This window comes from Microcaecilia unicolor, chromosome 6 (assembly GCF_901765095.1).
Source record: "Microcaecilia unicolor chromosome 6, aMicUni1.1, whole genome shotgun sequence".
Lineage (NCBI taxonomy): Eukaryota > Metazoa > Chordata > Amphibia > Gymnophiona > Siphonopidae > Microcaecilia > Microcaecilia unicolor.
In genome coordinates, this window is record NC_044036.1 from 233,333,476 (window position 1) to 233,354,884 (window position 21,409).

Here is a 21,409-nt window from a genome sequence, read left to right on the forward strand (position 1 = left end):
GAGAGGGAGGGAGAGGTACACAGTAGGTGGTGAGGGGGGGAAATGCTGGGCCATGGGGGAGAGGACTACTAACATAGTAACATAGTAGATGACGGCAGAAAAAGACTTGCATGGTCCATCCAGTCTGCCCAAGACAAACTCATATGTGTATACCTTACCTTGAATTTGTACCTGTCCTTTTCAGGGCACAGACCATATAAGTCTGCCCAGCAGTATTTCCCGCCTCCCAACCACCAGTCCCGCCTCCCATCACCGGCTCTGGTACAGACCGTATAGGTCTGCCCTCCCCTATCCTCGCCTCCCAACCACCATCCCCTCTTCCCCCCACCTGCTCCGCCACCCAATTTCAGCTAAGCTTCTGAGGATCCATTCCTTCTGCACAGGATTCCTCTATGCATATCCCACGCATGTTTGAACTCTGTTACCGTTTTCATCTCCACCACCTCCCGCGGGAGGGCATTCCAAGCGTCCACCACCCTCTCCGTGAAAAAATACTTCCTGACATCTTTCCTGAGTCTGCCCCCCTTCAATCTCATTTCATGTCCTCTCGTTCTACCGCCTTCCCATCTCCGGAAAAGATTCGTTTGCGGATTAATACCTTTCAAATATTTGAACGTCTGTATCATATCCCTGTTCCTCCTTTCCTCCAGGGTGTACATGTTCAGGTCAGCAAGCCTCTCTTCATACGTCTTGGAACGTAAATCCCATACCATCCTCGTAGCTTTTCCTTGCACCGCTTCCATTTTTTTAACATCCTTCGCAAGATACGGCCTCCAAAACTGAACACAATACTCCAGGTGGGGCCTCACCAACGTCTTATACAGGGGCATTAAAACCTCCTTTCTTCTGCTGGTCACTCCTCTCTCTATACAGCCTAGCAATCTTCTAGCTACGGCCACCGCCTTGTCGCACTGTTTCGTCGCCTTCAGGTCCTCAGATACTATCACCCCAAGATCCCTCTCCCCGTCCATGCCTATCAGACTCTCCCCGCCTAACACATACGTCTCCCTTGGGTTTCTACTCCCTAAGTGCATCACTTTGCATTTCTTCGCATTGAATTTTAATTGCCAAACGTTAGACCATTCTTCTAGCTTCTTCAGATCTTTTTTCATGTTTTCCACTCCCTCCGGGGTGTCCACTCTGTTGGAAATCTTGGTGTCATCCGCAAAAAGGCAAACTTTACCTTGTAACCCTTTGGCAATGTCACTCACAAATATATTGAACAGAATCGGCCCCAGCACCGATCCCTGAGGCACTCCACTACTCACCTTTCCCTCCTCCGAGCGAACTCCATTCACCACCACCCTCTGGCGTCTGTCCGTCAACCAGTTCCTAATCCAGTTTACCACTTCGGGTCCTATCTTCAGGCCGTCTAGTTTATTTAAGAGCCTCCTGTGGGGAACCGTGTCAAAAGCCTTGCTGAAATCTAAGTAGATGACGTCCATAGCACGTCCTTGATTTAATTCTCCTGTCACCCAGTCAAAGAATTCAATGAGATTCGTTGGCACGATTTCCCTTTGGTGAAACCATGTTGTCTCGGATCTTGCAACTTATTGGCTTCCAGGAAATTCACTATCCTTTCCTTCAGCATGGCTTCCATTACTTTTCCAATAACCGAAGTGAGGCTTACCGGCCTGTAGTTTCCAGCTTCTTCCCTATCACCACTTTTGTGAAGAGGGTCCACCTCCGCCGTTCTCCAATCCCTCGGAACCTCTCCCGTCTCCAAGGATTATTAAACAAGTCTTTAAGAGGACCCGCCAGAACCTCTCTGAGCTCCCTCAGTATTCTGGGGTGGATCCCGTCCGGCCCCATGGCTTTGTCCACCTTTAGCTTTCCAAGTTGTTGATACACACTCTCTTCTGTGAACGGCGCTCTATCCACCTCATTCTCAAGTGTACTTTTGCCAGTCCCTCTCGGTCCTTCCCCAGGGTTTTCTTCAGTGAAAACAGAACAAAAGTATCTATTTAGCAAATTGGCTTTTTCTTCATCATTTTCTGCATAGCGTTTTGTTGTATCTTTTAGTCTCACAATTCCCTTTATAGTCTTTCTCCTTTCACTAATATACCTGAAGAAGTTTTTGTCTCCCCTCCTTACATTTCTAGCCATTTGTTCTTCCGCTTGCGCCTTCGCCAGTAATACTACTATTACTATTTAACAGGAATGAAGAGAGAAGGGGCAGGAAAATATAAGGCTACCATGGTGGGGTGGGGAGGGGATCAGATGCTGGTTAGAAGGGTGGAGGGAGAAGATGATGAGAATGGTGGAACCCTGTGGGAGAGGGCAAGGAAATGAATGAGAGATAGTGATTACAGAGGGTAGAAATATGGTAATGGGAAGTAGATTAAAGATAAAAAGAGAAAGTAGAAATGGGGAGGAGTAAGATGGGGAATGGGAGAGCAAGAATGTAGAGATGGGAAATGGGACAGCTAGTGGGTGAAAGAAGAAGATGGAAATTTGATAGGTAGTTGAAAAGTAAAAAGGAGACAAAGAAGGGTGAGAGAGAGGCAGAAAAGAGCTACAAAGGAATGATCAACATGTCAGAAGCAGGAATAGTGAGGGAACAGACAGGAGAGAGGAGAAAAGACAAATGGACTACAGCCACTTGAAGAAGAATTAGCAGACGGCAGAGAGGAAAGCAGAAAAGAGAAATTGGAACCAGCAAGATGGAAAAATAAAATGTCCAGACAACAAAGGTAGAAACAAAGCATTTTATTTCGAATGTTTTAAATGGAATATGTTAGCTTTTGGAAATGTGCATAGGAAATGTCTTTGTATTGTGTTCTGTAGAAAAGGAAATGCATGTTTCCATATCATCAAGCTGATCAATCCATAGACTGGTGGGTTGTGTCCATCTACCAGCAGGTGGAGATAGAGAGCAAACTTTTGCCTCCCTATATGTGGTCATGTGCTGCCGGAAACTCCTCAGTATGTTCTCTATCTCAGCAGGTGGTGGTCACACACAGCAGCAGCTCTGGCTAGGCCTCCAAGCCTAATTCTTAGGTTTTGTTGAGTGCCTGGGGTTGAGGGCTCTTTTGAGCAAGTGCAAACCTGGTGGTGCCAGGTCCCTCCTTTTCTCCCCCCTCCCGCTGGCTCCGTTAAAAAAAAAAAAAAAAAAAAATTTTGAACGTCCTTAAAGGCGTTTATTTCGACGTTTATTTAAACGTTCATTGCAGCTACTCACTGGGACACCAGTTCGTTACAGCTCGGAGCGGACAGCAGGTAATTTTTACCTTTTTATAGCGGGCAGGGGGTTCCCCGATTCTTCTCCTCGTGGCATATGGCGTCGGAGGGCGAGGGGCGCAAAGGGTCGCTCCCCGGATCGCTTGAGCGCTTCTAGAGGGGATGCGGGGGTCTTACAGCCTGATTCGCCCTTGTTGGGTGACAGTTTCGTGACCGATGAATGTCCCGGTCCTTCCTCCGGCGTGGCGGTTTTTCCCGCCATAAACGCCCATCCCCCGCTCCTCGCCTCCGCCATCTTGGCCGGCCACGCGGCTCGGACGGCTTCTTCGTGGGCCGCCCTTGAGGTTGGAGACATTAATGCCATGAACGCCCTTAATTTGGGCGACAGCACAAAGCGGCTAAAGTTAAGCGCCGTTCTTCCCGCGCGGCTCCTTCGCGGAGTGTCGCGCCGGACGCCATTTTGGATGCGCAGCATGTCTCTCCCCCGCTCTTGCGAGCGCCGGTTGAGGGTGCGTCTAGGGCTGTTGCCCAGGCTGCGGAAGTGCACAGTCTGGGGGGTTTCTCCCCCGAGTTTATTTTGCTGCTGCATCAGGCTTTCCTCATGCAAACGCTGCCCCTGCTCCCTCGTCTGGTAAAGAGGTTGAGGTTCCCAGAGGTAAACGCCCTCGGGTTGATTCCCAGGCCTTGGAGGACTTTGTCTCCTCCGATGTAGATGAAGGCAGCGTGTCTGAGGTCTCCCAACGGTCCTTTGCGGATTCCTTGGAGGAGACGGATCCCCGCTCGGATGGAGCGGATGACCCCTCTGCAGCGCGGCTTTTTAGCCCAGAGGATTTGCCCAACCTGTTGTTACAGGCCATGGACGCTTTGAAGATTTCCTCTCCGGAGGACGTCTCTCCCTCAGCCCCTGTTGGCTCTGCCATTATGCTGGGGACGAAGCGCCCGCCTAGAACCTTCCACGTGCATGATGCCATGCACTCCTTAATTTCGGCTCAATGGGATGTCCCGGAAGCGAGCCTTAAAGTGGCTAGGGCTATGTCCCGCCTCTATCCTTTGGCTGTGAGTGAACGTGAGGCCTATCTGTGGCCTACCGTGGATTCTTTAATCACTGCGGTGACTAAGAAAACGGCGTTGCCGGTGGAAGGTGGCACGGCCCTAAAGGACGCCCAAGACAGAAGATTGGAGGCGGCCTTAAGGTCGTCCTTTGAGGCGTCTGCTTTAAGTTTGCAGGCCTCAGTTTGCGGCTCCTATGTGGCCAGGGCGTGCCTGACTATGGTGCAGCGGGCTTCCCCCTCGGATCATTCCTTGAGGGCTGATTGGCCGGCCCTGGAATCGGGCTTAGCCTATTTGGCAGACTTGCTGTATGATGTCTTGAGGGCCTCAGCTAAAGGCATGGCTCAGACAATCTCTGCGCGACGGTGGCTTTGGCTGAAACATTGGTCTGCTGACCACGCCTCTAAATCCCGCCTGGCTAGATTGCCTTTTAAAGGCAAGCTGCTCTTTGGGGTCGAGCTGGACAAAATCGTGACCGATCTCGGCACGTCTAAGGGCAAGAAATTACCAGAGGTCAGGGCTCGGGCTAGTACTCGTCCCGGTACCTCCAGAGGACTGTTGCAGGAAGCCCGTCGGTACCGCCCGGGCAAGTCGGGTTCCTCTGCCCCCTCTTCCTTCAAGAGGAATTTCTCCCCCAGCAGCATTCCTTTCGCAGAGACCGCCGTCCCGGAGGTTCTTCCTCCGGTCCTCCCCCAGGGTCTCGTACCCAATGACGGGGCCTTGGTCCACGCCCCAGTGCAGATTGGAGGACGGCTGTCCTCGTTTCTGGGCGAGTGGACCACAATAACTTCAGACGCGTGGGTGCTGGAAGTCATCAGAGACGGCTACAAGCTAGAGTTCTGCCGACCCTTAAAAGACGGGTTTGACTCTCTCCCTGCAAGTCTCCGGTCAAAGCTGTGGCAGTGCAGCAGACCTTGGACAATCTGATCCGCCTGGGCGCGGTCGTTCCTGTGCCAGAAAGTCAGCTTGGCAAGGGACGTTACTCCATTTACTTTGTGGTACCAAAGAAAGGAGGTTCTGTCCGGCCTATTCTCGACCTCAAAGGGGTCAATCGGGCCTTGAAAGTGCGGCACTTTCGCATGGAGACTCTCCGCTCTGTTATAGCGGCAGTGAAGGCAGGAGAGTTCATGGCTTCCTTGGACATCAAGGAAGCGTACCTGCATATTCCCATCTGGCCTCCTCATCAACGCTTTCTGCGTTTTGCAGTCCTGGGACGACACTTCCAGTTCAGAGCCCTCCCATTCGGGTTGGCTACTGCTCCGCGGACCTTTTCCAAAGTAATGGTGGTCATCGCGGCCTTCCTACGAAAGGAAGGGGTACAAGTCCATCCTTATCTGGACGACTGGTTAATCCGAGCCCCCTCTTATGCAGAGTGCGGCAAAGCTGTGGACCGGGTAGTTGCTCTTTTGAGCTCCCTGGGATGGATCATCAACTGGGAGAAGAGCCAGCTGCGCCCGACTCAGTCCCTGGAGTACCTGGGAGTTCGATTCGACACCCAAGTGGGCAGAGTGTTCCTGCCAGACAATCGGATTGTCAAACTTCAGGCTCAGGTGGACCAGTTCCTGGGAGCCTCTCCTCTTCGGGCTTGGGACTATGTGCAGCTGTTGGGCTCTATGACGGCCACGATGGAAGTAGTGCCCTGGGCCAGGGCCCATATGAGACCACTTCAACACTCCTTGCTGCAGCGCTGGACTCCGCTGTCGGAGGATTATGCTGTGCGACTTCCCTTGGACCCAGCAGTGCGCAAGGCGCTGAGCTGGTGGATGCAGACAGACAAATTGTCTGCGGGAATGACTCTGGTGACCCCAGAGTGGATTGTCGTCACGACGGACGCCTCTTTGTCGGGCTGGGGAGCCCACTGCTTGGGAAGGACAGCGCAGGGGCTCTGGTCTCCTGCAGAGGCAAAGTGGTCTATCAACCTCCTGGAACTCAGAGCCATTCGGTTGGCGCTTTTGGAGTTCATCCCGGTCCTGGTGTGGAAGCCTGTACGGGTTCTGTCGGACAATGCCACAGCTGTGGCCTATGTCAACCGCCAGGGAGGTACCAAGAGCGCCCCTCTAGCCAGTGGGCGGAAGCGAACCTGGAGCAGCTGTCAGCGGCCCACATTGCCGGAGTCATGAATGTCAAGGCGGACTTTCTCAGTCGCCATACCTTGGAGCCCGGAGAGTGGCAGCTATCTGCTCAGGCGTTCTTGGACATCACGAAGCGCTGGGGCCAGCCGTGCCTAGATCTGATGGCGTCATCGGCCAATTGCCAAGTGCCGCGCTTCTTCAGCAGAGGACGGGACCCTCGATCCCTGGGAGTAGATGCCCTTCTCCAACAGTGGCCGACACAAGAGCTCCTCTATGTGTTCCCGCCCTGGCCCATGGTGGGCAGGGTGCTAGACCGGGTGGCAAAGCATCCCGGCAGGGTAATCCTGGTGGGTCCGGATTGGCCCAGGCGTCCCTGGTATGCGGACTTGATCAGGCTCTCAGTGGACGATCCTCTGCGACTGCCAGTGGAGCAGGGCCTGTTACATCAGGGTCCCGTGGTGATGGAGGATCCCTCCCCCTTTGGTCTTACGGCCTGGCTATTGAGCGGCAGCGTCTGAGGAAGAAGGGCTTCTCAGACGTCATCGCCACTATGCTGAGAGCGAGGAAGCGCTCTACTTCTACTGCTTACGCCAGGGTTTGGCGTATCTTTGCAGCGTGGTGTGAAGCAGGCTCACTTTCTCCCTTCACTGCTCCAATTTCTTCAGTGTTGGCGTTCCTGCAAGAAGGTCTGGAGAAAGGCCTGTCTCTCAGTTCCCTTAAAGTCCAGGTAGCGGCTCTGGCTTGCTTCAGGGGCCGCTTGAAGGGTGCTTCCCTGGCTTCACAGCCAGATGTGGTGCGCTTTCTCAAGGGAGTTAATCACCTGCGCCCTCCTCTGCACTCAGTGGTGCCTGCATGGAATCTCAACCTGGTGCTAAGAGCATTGCAGAAGCCGCCTTTTGAACCCTTGTCGAGGGCATCTCTGAAAGACCTGACGTTGAAAGCAGTCTTTTTGGTGGCTATCACTTCAGCCAGAAGAGTTTCCGAGCTCCAGGCTCTCTCATGTCGAGAGCCTTTTCTGCAGTTCACTGAGGCAGGAGTGACTATTTGCACAGTGCCTTCCTTCCTGCCCAAGATTGTTTCTCGCTTCCATGTGAGTCAGCAGCTCTGTCTCCCTTCCTTTCGTAGGGAGGACTACCCAGAGGAGTACTCTGCTCTTAAATATCTGGATGTGAGACGAGTCATCATCAGATACTTGGAAGTGACCAATGAATTCCGGAAATCGGATCATCTGTTTGTCCTGTTTGCAGGTCCTCGTAAGGGTCTGCAGGCTGCTAAGCCTACAGTGGCAAGATGGGTCAAGGAAGCCATTGCAGCGGCTTATGTGGCCGCGGGGAAGGTTCCGCCTATCCAGCTGAAGGCTCACTCCACGAGAGCTCAGGCGGCCTCGATGGCAGAGGCCGGATCCGTCTCCTTGGAAGAGATATGCAAGGCGGCAACTTGGGCTTCGGCTCATACATTCTCCAAGCATTACCGTTTGACTGTGGCTGCACGGGCGGAGGCCCGGTTTGGAGCTTCAGTGTTGAGGTCAGGGATTTCTATGTCCCGCCCTGGGTGAGTACTGCTTCGTTACGTCCCACCAGTCTATGGATTGATCAGCTTGATGATATGGAAGGTAAAATTATGTATAATCATACCTGATAATTTTCTTTCCATTAATCATAGCTGATCAATCCATAGCCCCTCCCAGATATCTGTACTGTTTTTATTCTGGTTGCATTTCAGGTTCAAGTTTAGTCTTCAGTTACTTCAGAAAGACTTCGTGTTCAAGTTCTTCCTTCACTTGGATTCTTCAAGAGACGAGTTTGTGTTACAGTGAGCTGCTGCATTCCTCTCCCCTCCGTTCTACGGGGCTGGATTGAGATTTAAATTCTGCCGGCACTCCCTCCCGCTTCGTGCGGCTGTAGGGCAGCTTTGTACCCCTCCCGCTTCGGCGGTGTTAGGGTCAGTCAGCTCCTCCCGCGGTTGCGGTTGCAGGATAAGCCAGATCCCCCCGCATCGGCGGGTGTGGTGTCCCTCCCCCGCTCCGCGGGGATGAGCTGGACGGATTCCCCTCCCCCACTTGTGTGGGGATGAGCTGGGTTACTTCCCCTCCCCCGTTTCGGCGGTGGTGAGCTGGGCAGAGTGTCCCTTTGTGGGTGTAATTCTCTAAGTGCTGAGTCCTGCGGATGGAGCTTTGATATCGACATACTGAGGAGTTTCCGGCAGCACATGACCACATATAGGGAGGCAAAAGTTTGCTCTCTATCTCCACCTGCTGGTAGATGGACACAACCCACCAGTCTATGGATTGATCAGCTATGATTAATGGAAAGAAAATTATCAGGTATGATTATACATAATTTTACCTTTATGTCTCCAGTGTTGCAGTAGTGCTATGTTTAACTTCTTGGGGTTCCTTTTCAATTTTTGTCTAAATATTTTTATTTCTAATTTGTGATCCCTTGTTCTGTATTTGGTGAGGTTCTGTTGGTGTGATAGTAATGGCAGGTGGGAAATTGGAAGGGAGGCAAAGAGGAGAGGGAATCGGGGAGGGGAGCCCTTCTTTATTTTCTGACCTGGGCCCAAGCAGGTCTAACACCAGTCCTAACCCTTGCTGTATAGCTGGTGAAGATTCCCAGACATCCCCAGCTAAGGACCTCCTCCAAAGGCGGCCAGAACTCCCTTCTACCAAGCTCTGGCGACAACATCCTTAAGCCATCGACAGCTAAGCATGTGTGGGGTGCTGGCATCAGTGGCTTAGGGTCATTGCTGCTGCTGCCTGCCAAGCTTGGTAAAAGAGAGTTCTGGCCACCTTCAGAGAAAGTCTTCAGCTGACTGAGCTTGAGGATCCTCATTAGCTAAAGTATTTATATTTTGAGGTGGAGGTAGGGCGGAGCAGAGAAAATTTTGTGCCCACCCACTTTGGGCTCAGGCCCACCCAAAACTGGCTGTCTGGCTACGCCACTGGTGTGGAATAGCTTCCCATTGGAGGTGGTATATACAAGGCCTGTGTCTCAGTTCAAGAAAGCATGGGACAAGAATAGCTGGTCTCTTAAGGAAAAATAAGGGATTGTAATGACTGGGCTGCTGTTTAGATTAGCAGACTGGATATGCCATAGTATCTTTCTTTGTTTCATTGTTAATTTACACACTTCGAATATTTAGGCATGTTGAGAGGTTGCATTTCTCCCAATATGTTTTTACTGGCTAATTCCTGAGTTAGTTGATTAAACCTTTTAAAAGTTAACCCCTTTGCTTTTAAACTTAATACATGGTTCCAGTGTCAAGAAGGGCTCAGTCAAAAATTTAGAGGACTGTCTCTCAGAGCACCTTCAGATAGCCAGTTCTCTTTTTCCAGCAGTAGATGACCAACATCTGTAAGCACCCAAGTGTGTGGTTGTTGGTGATCAAAGAACTACATGAGCTGCTGATCTTTGCCTAATTTTAATGGATTTTGGAGTCCACATCACAGAAGAAAAGATTCTGACTTGGGTTACTAGCCCAAGAAGTAAAATACAGGATAACCACAAAGAGAGAAAGTGAGAGAGAGAATTATTGAACATCACCTCCTTACTACTAAGTCTCTCCATATCATCATTAGGACAGGAAGGAAAGTATTATTACATGTTAAAAGGCTGACACATCCAATCCCAATTTTTATTTTCTTTACAATGATCAATGATAAACCAGGTTCCTTTATCTTTTTTCTCAGATGAGTCCGACTATCAGACTGAGTATGAAGATGAAGAAATCCCAGACTCTCAAAAAGAGGATTATGCTAATTTCCTTAGCAACCCAAGTGAAGATGTGTCTGAGAGTGTAAGCACCTCATACCATATAGACAAATACGTAAAGCATCTACCAGCCTGAGTAGGAGATGAGTGTATTACCAGTACTACTACTACTACTACTACTTAACATTTCTAGAGCGCTACTAGGGTTACGCAGCGCTGTACAATTTAACAAAGAGAGACAGTCCCTGCTCAAAGAGCTTACAATCTAATAGACAAGTGAACGGTCGGTCCGATCGGGGCAGTCAAATTGGGGCAGTCTGGATTCACTGAACGGTAAGGGTTAGGTGCCGAACGCAGCATTGAAGAGGTGGGCTTTAAGCAAAGACTTGAAGATGGGCAGGGAGGGGGCTTGGCGTAAGGGTTCAGGAAGGTTGTTCCAAGCATAGGGTGAGGCGAGGCAGAATGAGCGGAGCCTGGAGTTGGCGGTGGTGGAGAAGGGTACTGAGAGGAGGGATTTATCCTGTGAACGGAGGTTATGGGCGGGAACGTAAGGGGAGATGAGGGTAGAGAGGTAGTGAGGGGCAGCAGACTGAGTGCATTTGTAGGTAAGAAGGAGAAGCTTGAATTGAATGCGGTATCTGATCGGAAGCCAGTGAAGTGACCTGAGGAGAGGGGTGATATGAGTATATCGGTTCTGGCGGAATATGAGACGTGCAGCAGAGTTCTGAACAGACTGAAGGGGGGATAGATGGCTAAGTGGGAGGCCGGTGAGGAGTAAGTTGCAGTAGTCCAGGCGAGAGGTAATGAGAGCGTGGACGAGAGTTCGGGTGGTGTGTTCAGAGAGGAAAGGGCGAATTTTGCTGATGTTAAAGAGGAAGAAGCGACAGGTCTTGGCTATCTGCTGGATATGCGCAGAGAAGGAAAGAGAGGAGTCAAAGATGACTCCGAGGTTGCGGGCAGATGAGACGGGGAGGATGAGGGTGTTATCAACTGAGATAGAAAGTGGAGGAAGAGGAGAAGTGGGTTTTGGTGGAAAGACGATAAGCTCGGTCTTGGACATGTTCAGTTTCAGGTGGCGGTTGGACATCCAGGCAGCAATGTCGGATAAGCAGGCCGATACCTTTGCCTGGGTCTCCGCGGTGATGTCTGGTGTGGAGAGATACAGTTGGGTGTCATCAGCATAGAGATGATACTGGAAACCATGAGATGAGATCAGGGAGCCCAGGGAAGAGGTGTAGATTGAGAAGAGAAGGGGTCCAAGGACCGATCCCTGGGGAACACCAACAGATAAGGGGATGGGGGTGGAGGAAGATCCATGAGAGTGAACTTTGAAGGTGCGGTGGGAGAGATAGGAGGAGAACCAGGAGAGGACAGAGCCCTGGAACCCAAATGAGGACAGTGTGGCAAGAAGTAAGTCATGATTGACAGTGTCAAAAGCAGCGGATAGATCCAGGAGGATGAGGATGGAGTAGTGGCCTCTGGATTTGGCAAGGAACAGGTCATTACAGACTTTAGAAAGTGCTGTTTCTGTCGAGTGAAGAGGGCGAAAACCGGATTGAAGCGGATCAAGGATGGCATGAGAGGAGAGAAAATCAAGGCAGCGGCTGTGGACTGCGCGCTCAAGTGTCTTGGAGAGGAAGGGTAGGAGGGAGATGGGGCGGGAGTTGGAGGGACAGGTAGGGTCTAGTGATGGTTTTTTGAGGAGTGGCGTGACTACAGCATGCTTGAAGGTGTCGGGGACAGTTGCAGTGGAGAGAGAGAGGTTGAGGATATGACAGATGGAGGGGGTGATAGTAGGAGAGATGGTGTTAAGTAAGTTGGTGGGGATGGGATCAGAGGAACAAGTGGTGCATTTTGAGGAGGAAAGAAGGCGGGCGGTTTCCTCCTCGGAGATATCAGGAAAGGAGGAGAAAGAGGTCTGGGTTGGTTGGTTGAGGGAGAGGGTTGAAGGGTGAAGAGGAGGAGGTGGCTTGGTAGTGAACTCAAGGTTGATCTTTTGCACCTTGTCGCGGAAGTAGTCAGCCAGTGATTGAGGAGAGAGTGACGGGGGGGTGGGAGCGGAGGGCACTTTGAGGAGGGAGTTAAGGGTGGCGAAGAGACGACGAGGGTTAGAGCTGAGAGAATTAGTCAATTGGGTGTAATAGTCCTGTTTGGCAAGGAATAGTGAGGACTGGAAGGAGGATAGCATGAATTTGTAGTGAAGGAAATCTGAATGGGTGCGAGATTTCCTCCAGAGGCGTTCAGCAGATCGGGCGCAGGAGCGAAGGTAACGGATGCAAGGGGTCAGCCAGGGCTGGGGATTAGTACGCCTTGTGGGACGGGAGGTGGATGGTGCAAGGGTGTCCAGAGCAGAGGAGAGAGTGGCATTGTAAGCGGAGACAGCCTCGTCAACAGACTCGGAGGACATGATGGAGGGGAGGAGATTAGAAATACTAGATGATAAGGTGGGAGGGTCAATAATCTGGAGATTCCTGGAAGTAGTGGTTAATGTTGGGCGGGGCTGAGGGGGAGGGTGAAGAAGTGTGAAGGTGATCAGGTGATGATCAGAGACAGGAAGAGCTGAGGTGTGGAAATTGGAGGGTGAGCCGGAAGAGGAGAGGACGAGGTCAAGGCAATGGCCATCGCGGTGAGTAGGGGTGGTGGAACAAAGCTGGAGGTTGAAGGATGATGTTAGAGTGAGGAACTGAGAAGCGTGAGAGTTGGACAGGTCATCAACGTGTATGTTGAAGTCTCCGAGAATGAGGGATGGAGATGAGGGTTCAAGAAAAACAGAAAGCCAGGCATCGAAGTCGGTGAGGAAGGAAGGGAGGGATTTATCAGGGGGGCGGTAAATGACTGCCACTCTGAGTGGCAACGGGTAGAATAGACGGATGGAGTGGACTTCAAAGGATGAGAAGCAGTGAGACTGTGGTAGGAGGAGGGGTTGGAAGCTACAGGAGGGCGAGAGTAGTAACCCGACGCCTCCTCCACGGCCAACTAGGCGGGGAGTATGGGAGAAGAGAGAGCCTCCATGGCATAGAGCCGCAACTGAGGCAGAGTCGTCAGGGGAGAGCCAGGTTTCAGTTAGGGCAAGCAGGTGAAGGGAATGAGAGATGAAGAGATCGTGGGTGAAGGGAAGTTTGTTGCAGACCGAGTGGGCATTCCACAGTGCACATGAGAAGGGGAGGGAAGAGGGGGGGAGGAGGGGAATAGATATGAGATTGGAGACATCCCGGAAACGTTTGCATGGATAGGACGAAGACAGGTGTGGGGGACCTGGATTGGGATTGATGTCTCCTGCGGATAGCAGGAGGAGGAGCAAGAGAGTGCGGAGGAGGGTGGGGGAGGTAGGGCGACGAAGGCGACGAAGACGGGATGCGCTTAGGAGGAATGGGGATGGGTTAATGGCAGGAAGGAAGTGTTGAAGGTTGAGAGCTAGGAAGGAGGAGGGGGACAGGAGAGATGGTGAGGTGGTGAGGGACGGGGGTGAGTAGGGTATTGCAGTAGTGAGCAAGATGGGAGAGGACATGGGTGGGCAGTGAGTTCCAGTGGTAGACAGCGGTAGGGGGAGGGGAAAAAGATTAGGAAGGGACAGGGCAAGGAAGAGAATGTGTAAAGGGGCCATAAGTAGTAACTGAGGTGTTATGGGTATATGTAGTGACTGAGGTGTTAAGCGATAGATAGAACGGCAGAGCTGGATTAGAGGCTTAAAACTGGAATGGTAGGCAGCAGGCAGGTAGGCACTGCCCAGTAAGAACAAGTCACACCCACTATGTTTGAAAAATGTGGGAGGAAAGGAGGTGAAGAGCCTGAACACAGAGACAGAGCAGTTATCTGCAGGCAGATTAGGTTGCTTGGGAGGGTATATAAGAACTATCACCCTAGGGGTGGGTGGGTAGAGGGGTGGGTGGGAGGGATCTAAGTCTAAAATGTACAGACAGAGCTGCAGCACAGCCAGTTAATCTGTAAAAAAGATGGATTTCTCAAGAAAAACTGGTATAGAAGGCTGCCCCTCTAACAGAGAATCAGGTCACACCCACTAAGTTTGAATTTGTGGGGGAGATTCAGAGACAGAGCTGCTAAGTCTAAAATGTACAGACAGAGCTGCAGCACAGCCAGTTAATCTGTAAAAAAGATGGATTTCTCAAGAAAAACTGGTATAGAAGGCTGCCCCTCTAACAGAGAATCAGGTCACACCCACTAAGTTTGAATTTGTGGGGGAGATTCAGAGACAGAGCTGCTAAGTCTAAAATGTACAGACAGAGCTGCAGCACAGCCAGTTAATCTGTAAAAAAAAAAAAAAAAAAAAAAAAAAAAAAAAGTCTGTAACAAACTGCATTTTTCTTTCTTAACTCTAAAGTCACATTGGCTTAGTTTACATTTACTATTGTTTTGAAAGAAAATTTGATTGGTATTGGCTGCTTAAGAGGTAACCTGCTTGATGAATATTCATAGCTGTTATGTTCATCTTTATTCATTTATTCAGATTTATTTATTGCCTTTTCATTCTGTGGATCTATGATCAGTAGGAAACATCTTGTTAGTGAAGTTTCTCAGGGGTGTAGAAATGCTGAGAACTGAGAGTCTTGCCTGTGTGGTTTGTACCCTTGGGAACAGTAGCGTAGCCTCCTTGGGGTTTAGCCCCCCAGTTTGGGTTCTGCCCCCTCCCCCCAGTTGAGACACTGTCTGTTGCAGTTAGTGGTGTTTTTCCTGGGCTGCTGATGCACCAGCCACTCCCCACACACACATGCTCAGTTTTTGTGAAACTGAGCATGTGCAAGGGAGGCCCACCCTCCCATGCATGCTTGGTTTTCATGCATGCTTTGGGGGAGGCCTCCCTCACACATGCTTAGTTTCACAAAAACTGAGCATGTGTGGGGGGAGTGGCTGGTGCATCAGCAGCCCAGGAAAAGCACCATTAACTGCCAGGCTTCAGATGGAGGATGACTTCTGCTGGCAGGGCTTGGGGACCTCTGCTAGCACAGGTATGTGGGGTCTTGGGGGGGCAGAGAGTGGGGCAAAATTGTGTGCCCCTCCCCCACACTTTGAACCCCCCCACCCCCCAAAATCTGAGGTCTGGTTACATGCCAGCTTGGGAAAATATTTTGCCACAAAAAACAAGGCTTCCAGTTACCACATTCACTTAGTATTAGATAATTGGACATTGTTAGATGTCACTATTGGAAACCATGGTCATGCTTTCCATTTCATGACAAAGACTATGTTTATTTTTTACCTATGGAATTTTCACCAGTTTGCAAAAGTAAAAGTGTACATGTGCTTGTGAATCCTTTCCACAGATGCAAAGTACATGTGGTCATTTACACATGCTTTTTCTGTGGATAGATTTTGCTAGAAAAGTACCTTTGAAGATATGAACATTCCATCTATTTCCAGCGAGTCTACTCTCTCCCTGCCTTCTTCTCCCATCCATGTGCAGTGATTCTCCTCTGCCCTCCCCTCCCATCCATGTCCAGCGATTTGCCCCAGCCCCCACCTGCCCCCCTTTTCAGCCCCCAAGTTCCAGCCTTAGCCAACCCTTCTCAACTGCTGTTAGTTCCAGTTCCAACCCCAGCCCCCCTACCTGCCCTGCGTTTAAATCTTTTACCTCAAAGTCAAAGAGGCAGCAGTGAAAGTAGCAGGCTCACCTCGATCCTTCCCTGCCTTCCCTCTCAGTGTTCCGCCTTCCTTTGATGTAATTTCCTATTTCCGTAAGGGCGGGATACTGTGATGGAAGGGAAAGCTCAAGGTGAGCCTGCTTTGCTGCTTTAACTTTGAGGTAAAAGATTTAAATGCAGGGTGGCAAGAACAAAAAGGGGGCTGTCACATGAGCTGAAGGCAGACAGGTGAGGACCAGGGGGTTCTGGCTGGGGCTGCAGTTGGGACTGTGAGCCGCTGCTGCTGGTAAGCATGGTTTAGGGCGCCCTCCAGAGGTTCGCACCTCCTGCTATGCTTACCACACTTATCGGCTTGCGCTGGCCCTAGTACTTTTCCTCTGCTAACCTAGGCATGCCCTGAGAAAACCTTCTCTCAGTATATTGTGATATCCCCCTCTTCACTCAGGGTGACCTGGTTCCCACTAAGCAAATTAAACAGGTCTCACCAACTGCATATTTCTCAGGCAACTCTTTATTCCAGCCCCTGGGCACACTTCTTCTAGCTTAATACTTTATGCTTTCATAGGTCTTCAGACTGAGCCACCCCACACAGATACATGGGCTCAGTACTGGCTTCAATACTTTGGGGACTTCTAACCCCAGGCTTTGCAGCCTGTTTCTCTCAGTACTGTGACACACAGTCCCCCTTTCTGTGGACACACAGTCCTTCCTTCTTTGGACACACAGTCCTTTCTTCTTTGGACACACAGTCCTTTCACTGAACACACAGTTCCTATACCTACTGAGGACACACAGTCAAACACTAATGCTTTAGGGACTTCTTACCCCAGGATTTTCAGCCTGCTGATCTCCTTTGGACACACAGTCCACCACAAGTCCATAGGGTTAGCCAGTAGCTTCCAGGGGGATCTCTCTTCTTCTGCTGCCAGCTCACTTCTCCTCCTTTCACCACACAGGTGGGGTATAAAGAGGTTAATAGCTAAACAGGACCCAGCCCATAACCACCTGCACCTGTAGCCACCCCCCAGGACTCTCCCCGGTCCTAGCAACCTTTTACTTCTCACAATATCTAAAAGTTTGTGCATAAGTACTTTCTAGACTGTGTTTTGTAACAGAGCAGTTTACAATAACATTTTAAACAATAAAAGAGAAAGAAGCAAAAAAGAAAAAAAACCCTTAAAATTCAGAACAATAAAAAGGGCAAGAAACAACAACAATAATAATAAATGATATGCAGCAAACAAAGATAAGTAGACAGCTTCCCTACCTGCCAGACTTGCCGTTGCTCAAGGGCACTTGTTCTGGCAAAAGCCTTGCCAAAAATATACTTTGGGGCTCATTTTCAAAGCACAGACTTTTAGTCTAAGTGCCTTGAAAATACGCCTCCACTTGTCTCAGTATAATATATGGGACATGTGTCATCGCAGGAAGTTGTCAATCATTTTGGCAAGTCTGCTGAAAATTCTTTACTATGTTGATTTTTATCCCCATTTTGCGGTGAAAGGGTTTTTATAAAAGACTTAACCAATGGATGAATTTTAAGGATTTTAATAGAAAACTGTTTCAGTTCATGGAAGGTAAAAGAGACAGACATATCTCTTAGGCATAATATTCACCTTTTTCAGGCTGACCTCAGTATCTCTTAAAAATCTGGCAGTGCAGGGATGTGAACTTTGGACAGATGTGAACTTTCAAACACTGGTGGGTCATATCTCTGGGTGTTGTGACTCTCAGACCTCTTGCTATATAAAAATATCTGTATGTTCCCATCTGGATTGTTAGGGGAAAAAATTCCTTTCAGGATATTTGTGCTGGGAAATGCCATTGCAAGGCATCCTGTGATGACGGTTATCCTGAAGGAAGATTCTGAGGCTGTTTGATGAGTTGGGAGTCTGTATGGTGGTATTGTATCCATCTATATGTCTTCTTGGTTTTGCCCTCAGGATGAAGACACGGAGCTTAGGAAACGTACTAATGAAACAAGGCGGTAAAAACCCAACCTTTCCCAGGAGAACAAATAGACTACCAGCAATGGGGAAGACATCTTGGCCTTTCAGTTGCAGTACTGGAGATTTCTTTCTGTAGCATTTCTCATCATCCTCCTCATTGATGGCAGGCACTCTGAGCAAAAGAAATGAAAAAAAACATCCTGTTTTAGTATATCACTGATAGCTTGTACTACATGGATCTTTTAATGAGTAGGTGCATGTGTACCTGCTGGCTAAGTCAGTCTTTCTAGGTACAAAGGTTTGGAAAAGCAGTTTAATGTTTGAGTAGTCTGAAAAATAGAATCTAAAACAGCTATTCATAGTAAGGAAAAATATTTCTATTCAAAATTCACATTCAGCACTAAGCGCCCCTATTCCATTCTTTCTTAAAATGAGGTATAAACCTTCTATGTATTGAATAATATTCCAGAACCACAATATGGCTGGCAGTAATACCCAGCCTCTAAATAGTCACAGTTCTTTAAATTCTTTAAAGGAATTCGTCCAGAGATAAAACATAGATATCTGCTTATACAGCAGAGTCAAACAGAAGCTATGGCATTTCCTCAAGACTTGACTGTAGGATGTTGCTACAATTTACAAAGTGTTGCTGCTGTTAGTTTCAAATTGCTTTACCAAACCTGAAATTAACTTTAAAAAAAAGCAGCTGGGCATTGATGAGCAACTATAGGGTTTTTGTTTTGTTTTTCATTATACCATACAGCAAAATAAATGTTGCCCTTTTCCAGATGTAAAGATTCACTTAACTTTTGTTCCAGAGCATGCTAACTGGAAGTGCAGAGAAGTTCTCTACCCTAGGAGGTGACAGTGGCTTGTGCAGTGTAAGAGGGGGTGCATTTACTACAGTCTTAATTTAAAGATGAGCTATGGTTGCCATCTATCACCACGTGCTGCAGCCGGAAGCCAGAAAAAGTTACACCTTGGCTATGGACTATCCAGTTCACTTTAAGGTGTGCCAGTCATAGAGGGCAAATCCAGATCCACTAGAAAGAGTGTAGTTTCTAGTTATTTCACCCACCTTTTAAAACTGTCTGATGCTGTGAAATAAACTGGCAAATTAGAATAGCATTGCAATAGATTAAGCACCAAGCACTATAGGATTAACATGTTCTAAGTCATCTACAAATATAGGATCTTTAAATGAAAATCCCATCTTCCCTTCTTTATTGAACATTCCCATTGTTGTTACATGGTACAATAGTGCACTAAATATGCTGAATAAGAATGCCTGGTGGATGATTCAGTTTACAGGAGTAGCCTCCACGGGAAATGAAGATGAACAGCAAAAGTAGAGGCTGACAGATGGACAAACCAGCTTGGGAGTTGATATGAAAAAGCATTTATTGAGCCAATTTACATAAGGGACCCAACATGGTCCGTGTTTCAGCGCCAGAAGCACCTGCCTCAGGGGTCACAAAAAAAATTCTATAAAAAATAAAATAAATTGTGTGAATACATACAATACATCTGATCAGCTAAAAAGGACTGTCAAAAATTGCATGATATCTGCATGTCTTAAAATATGTAACCATATATAACCATTCTTGAAAAATAAATACATAAATATAAAAACACCGTGTGTTGTTACACATAAAATTGTATAAAAATATAGCTGAGAAATATAGCTGAAAGATTTTTGTACATTACAAATTACAGAAACATTAAAAAAATAATAATAATGAATCATAGTAATGAAATAACACACTAGAGTAATCTCCAGACTAGCAGACCATAACAATCATTAGTATTTAAAAGAATATATATGTTATGTAACATCAAACATCAAAACCCATCGATAAACCTTAACATACAGAGAAAATAAAAAACGGTTTAACATGTATGAAACAGTAAAATAGACCAGTTTTGAGTATGTATATGTGCATGTACAAAAAGTAGGAATGAAATAATAAAACCAAACTTTAAAAATTTTAAAAATAACTCACCAAACCACTGATTGGCTTGGGGAATTCTTCTGTATATGTGCGTTGTTACAGAAAAACGTTTCCACTGCCAATCAACTCTAGACAGAAAAAAGAGAAAGTAGACCATTTTATCTTGAACTGCCATCCATAAAGGGGAGACGAATAATAAATGAAAAATAATAGTCGTATTTGTTCCATGACAAAATGAAAGATTCAAACATTTATAAGGTGCAGCACCATAATGATGAGACTGAAAAACACCTGTACTACTCTCATGAAAAACGAGTATGTCCATGTATATAGGAGATGGATCCAACTGCATAAAGTGCAAACTGAAGAAGGTGTCTGTTTGAATGGATGAAGCGTTATGTATACAGCAATCGCAAAATAAATAAGAATAAATGAATGTATATCATAATGTATACTATGAAAGGCTTATTAGTATATAGTAATGTTTAACCACCCTTTGGGTTATGTATGAATATCTGCTCGCAGCAAATGCTGACGATTAATAATTATAATTAACTCACCGCAGCAAATGCTCATGCCGCCGTGACAATTTCCTAAGTGAGAGCAGAGTGCCAAAAAACATAATAAACTCCGCTCCTATCAAAGCTATACACCTACACCCAATGACAAAAAACGGTTTTGCCCCTGTCCTCCAGGTACGACTATGGCATTCCAGCCCTGGGAGAATGTACTCAGTTTTCCAGCTGAAAGATTGCAACGTTTATTGGACACCCAGTTACCAGATGATGCAAGTACGTCTTTGTCAACAATATCTCTAGCAGACATGTGGGCAGGTATCATTCGAACAAAAAAAGATATTGTTCGTTATGAATCACACTTCATTGCACTTATCAACTATTGTCTTGCCAAAATGATACCTAGGGGACTGAGAATTCAAAAAGCCCCTACCATGTTTTTGGACAGTCAAGTCTTCTTGGACCAGTGGACTGCTATCCTAAACAAATGTTCTCTGGATCTGGTGATCCTGTTAGCAGAAACTGCAAAAAACAAAAGTGAGGAATTGAAATCAGCAGCAGATGAGAAGCTACGGAATCTCTGGGATGCCAATGTTGATTCTGTAATTACTGACATGAATAGACATATTGACAGTTTTAGACATGACAGGAATATTAAAGATAATAAGTATAAAAGGGATGAGTTAGATTACAAGAGAGGCAGTATTTACCCTTACAGTATTGCTAAAGTATACAGTAAGAAAAGTAGGAGTAATGATAATAGAGGACGTACGAACAATCCCATTTCAAATAATAGGGAACGCAGAAGGGATTCTACTCCCAAAACCAATAATTTGCCAGTGCATAGGAACAATGTTAGGACACCAGAAAGAGGTAGGAAACGCATAACGAGCGATTTATGTGATTCCTATATTTCACCCCTCACTAGTCTAGTCTCCCCACATCCCCCTCCAGTCCCGACTAGTTCTTTTTTAGATCTTATTTGAGCTCCTCATCCTCCTATATCGAACCAGAAATCAGAGCGCCCTCCATCCCAGTGGCAACCGGGATATCGTCCATATATGAGAGGGAGAGGCAGACCGTATCCCAGAACATTCCCCGACAGACCTTTACCACCATATCACAATCAACTACATCACCGCCAACACTCATATCAACGCAGGGACAGTTGGAAATAGACATTCCCATATACAATCTATCACAACACACCCTTTCTGATCTTTAATGCCAAGTCCTGCAAAAGGGCTTATCTTTTGTACCCACACCGAAATACAATGCTCTTCAGTCCCAAATTGATTTGTTCAAGTTTTCACAAAAATTACAGATCATCCATGCTTTTTCAAAAAAACTCAGTCATACTGATATCTCAGTTGTTAAGAAT

The 21,409-nt window shown here is 47.8% G+C and overlaps 1 protein-coding gene and 1 long non-coding RNA gene across 2 annotated transcripts in view; one reads left to right on the plus strand and one right to left on the minus strand.

The window, feature by feature from the left end:
• Window positions 1-17,641, plus strand: part of PNPLA7 (patatin like phospholipase domain containing 7) — a 2,530,065-nt gene extending 2,512,424 nt beyond the window's left edge. The window contains exons 36-37 of the mRNA XM_030206608.1: window positions 9,994-10,100; window positions 17,556-17,641. Coding sequence (XP_030062468.1) covers window positions 9,994-10,100; window positions 17,556-17,603 — 155 coding nt within the window. The 3' untranslated portion in view covers window positions 17,604-17,641. The remainder of the gene's footprint in view (window positions 1-9,993; window positions 10,101-17,555) is intronic.
• Window positions 17,642-17,647: 6 nt separating this feature from the next.
• Window positions 17,648-20,550, minus strand: LOC115472364. The gene is made up of 3 exons (XR_003942512.1): window positions 20,462-20,550; window positions 19,565-19,641; window positions 17,648-17,733 (listed from the first exon to the last, which is right to left on the minus strand). It is a non-coding gene; the product is annotated as an uncharacterized LOC115472364 (long non-coding RNA).
• Window positions 20,551-21,409: the final 859 nt, after the last annotated feature.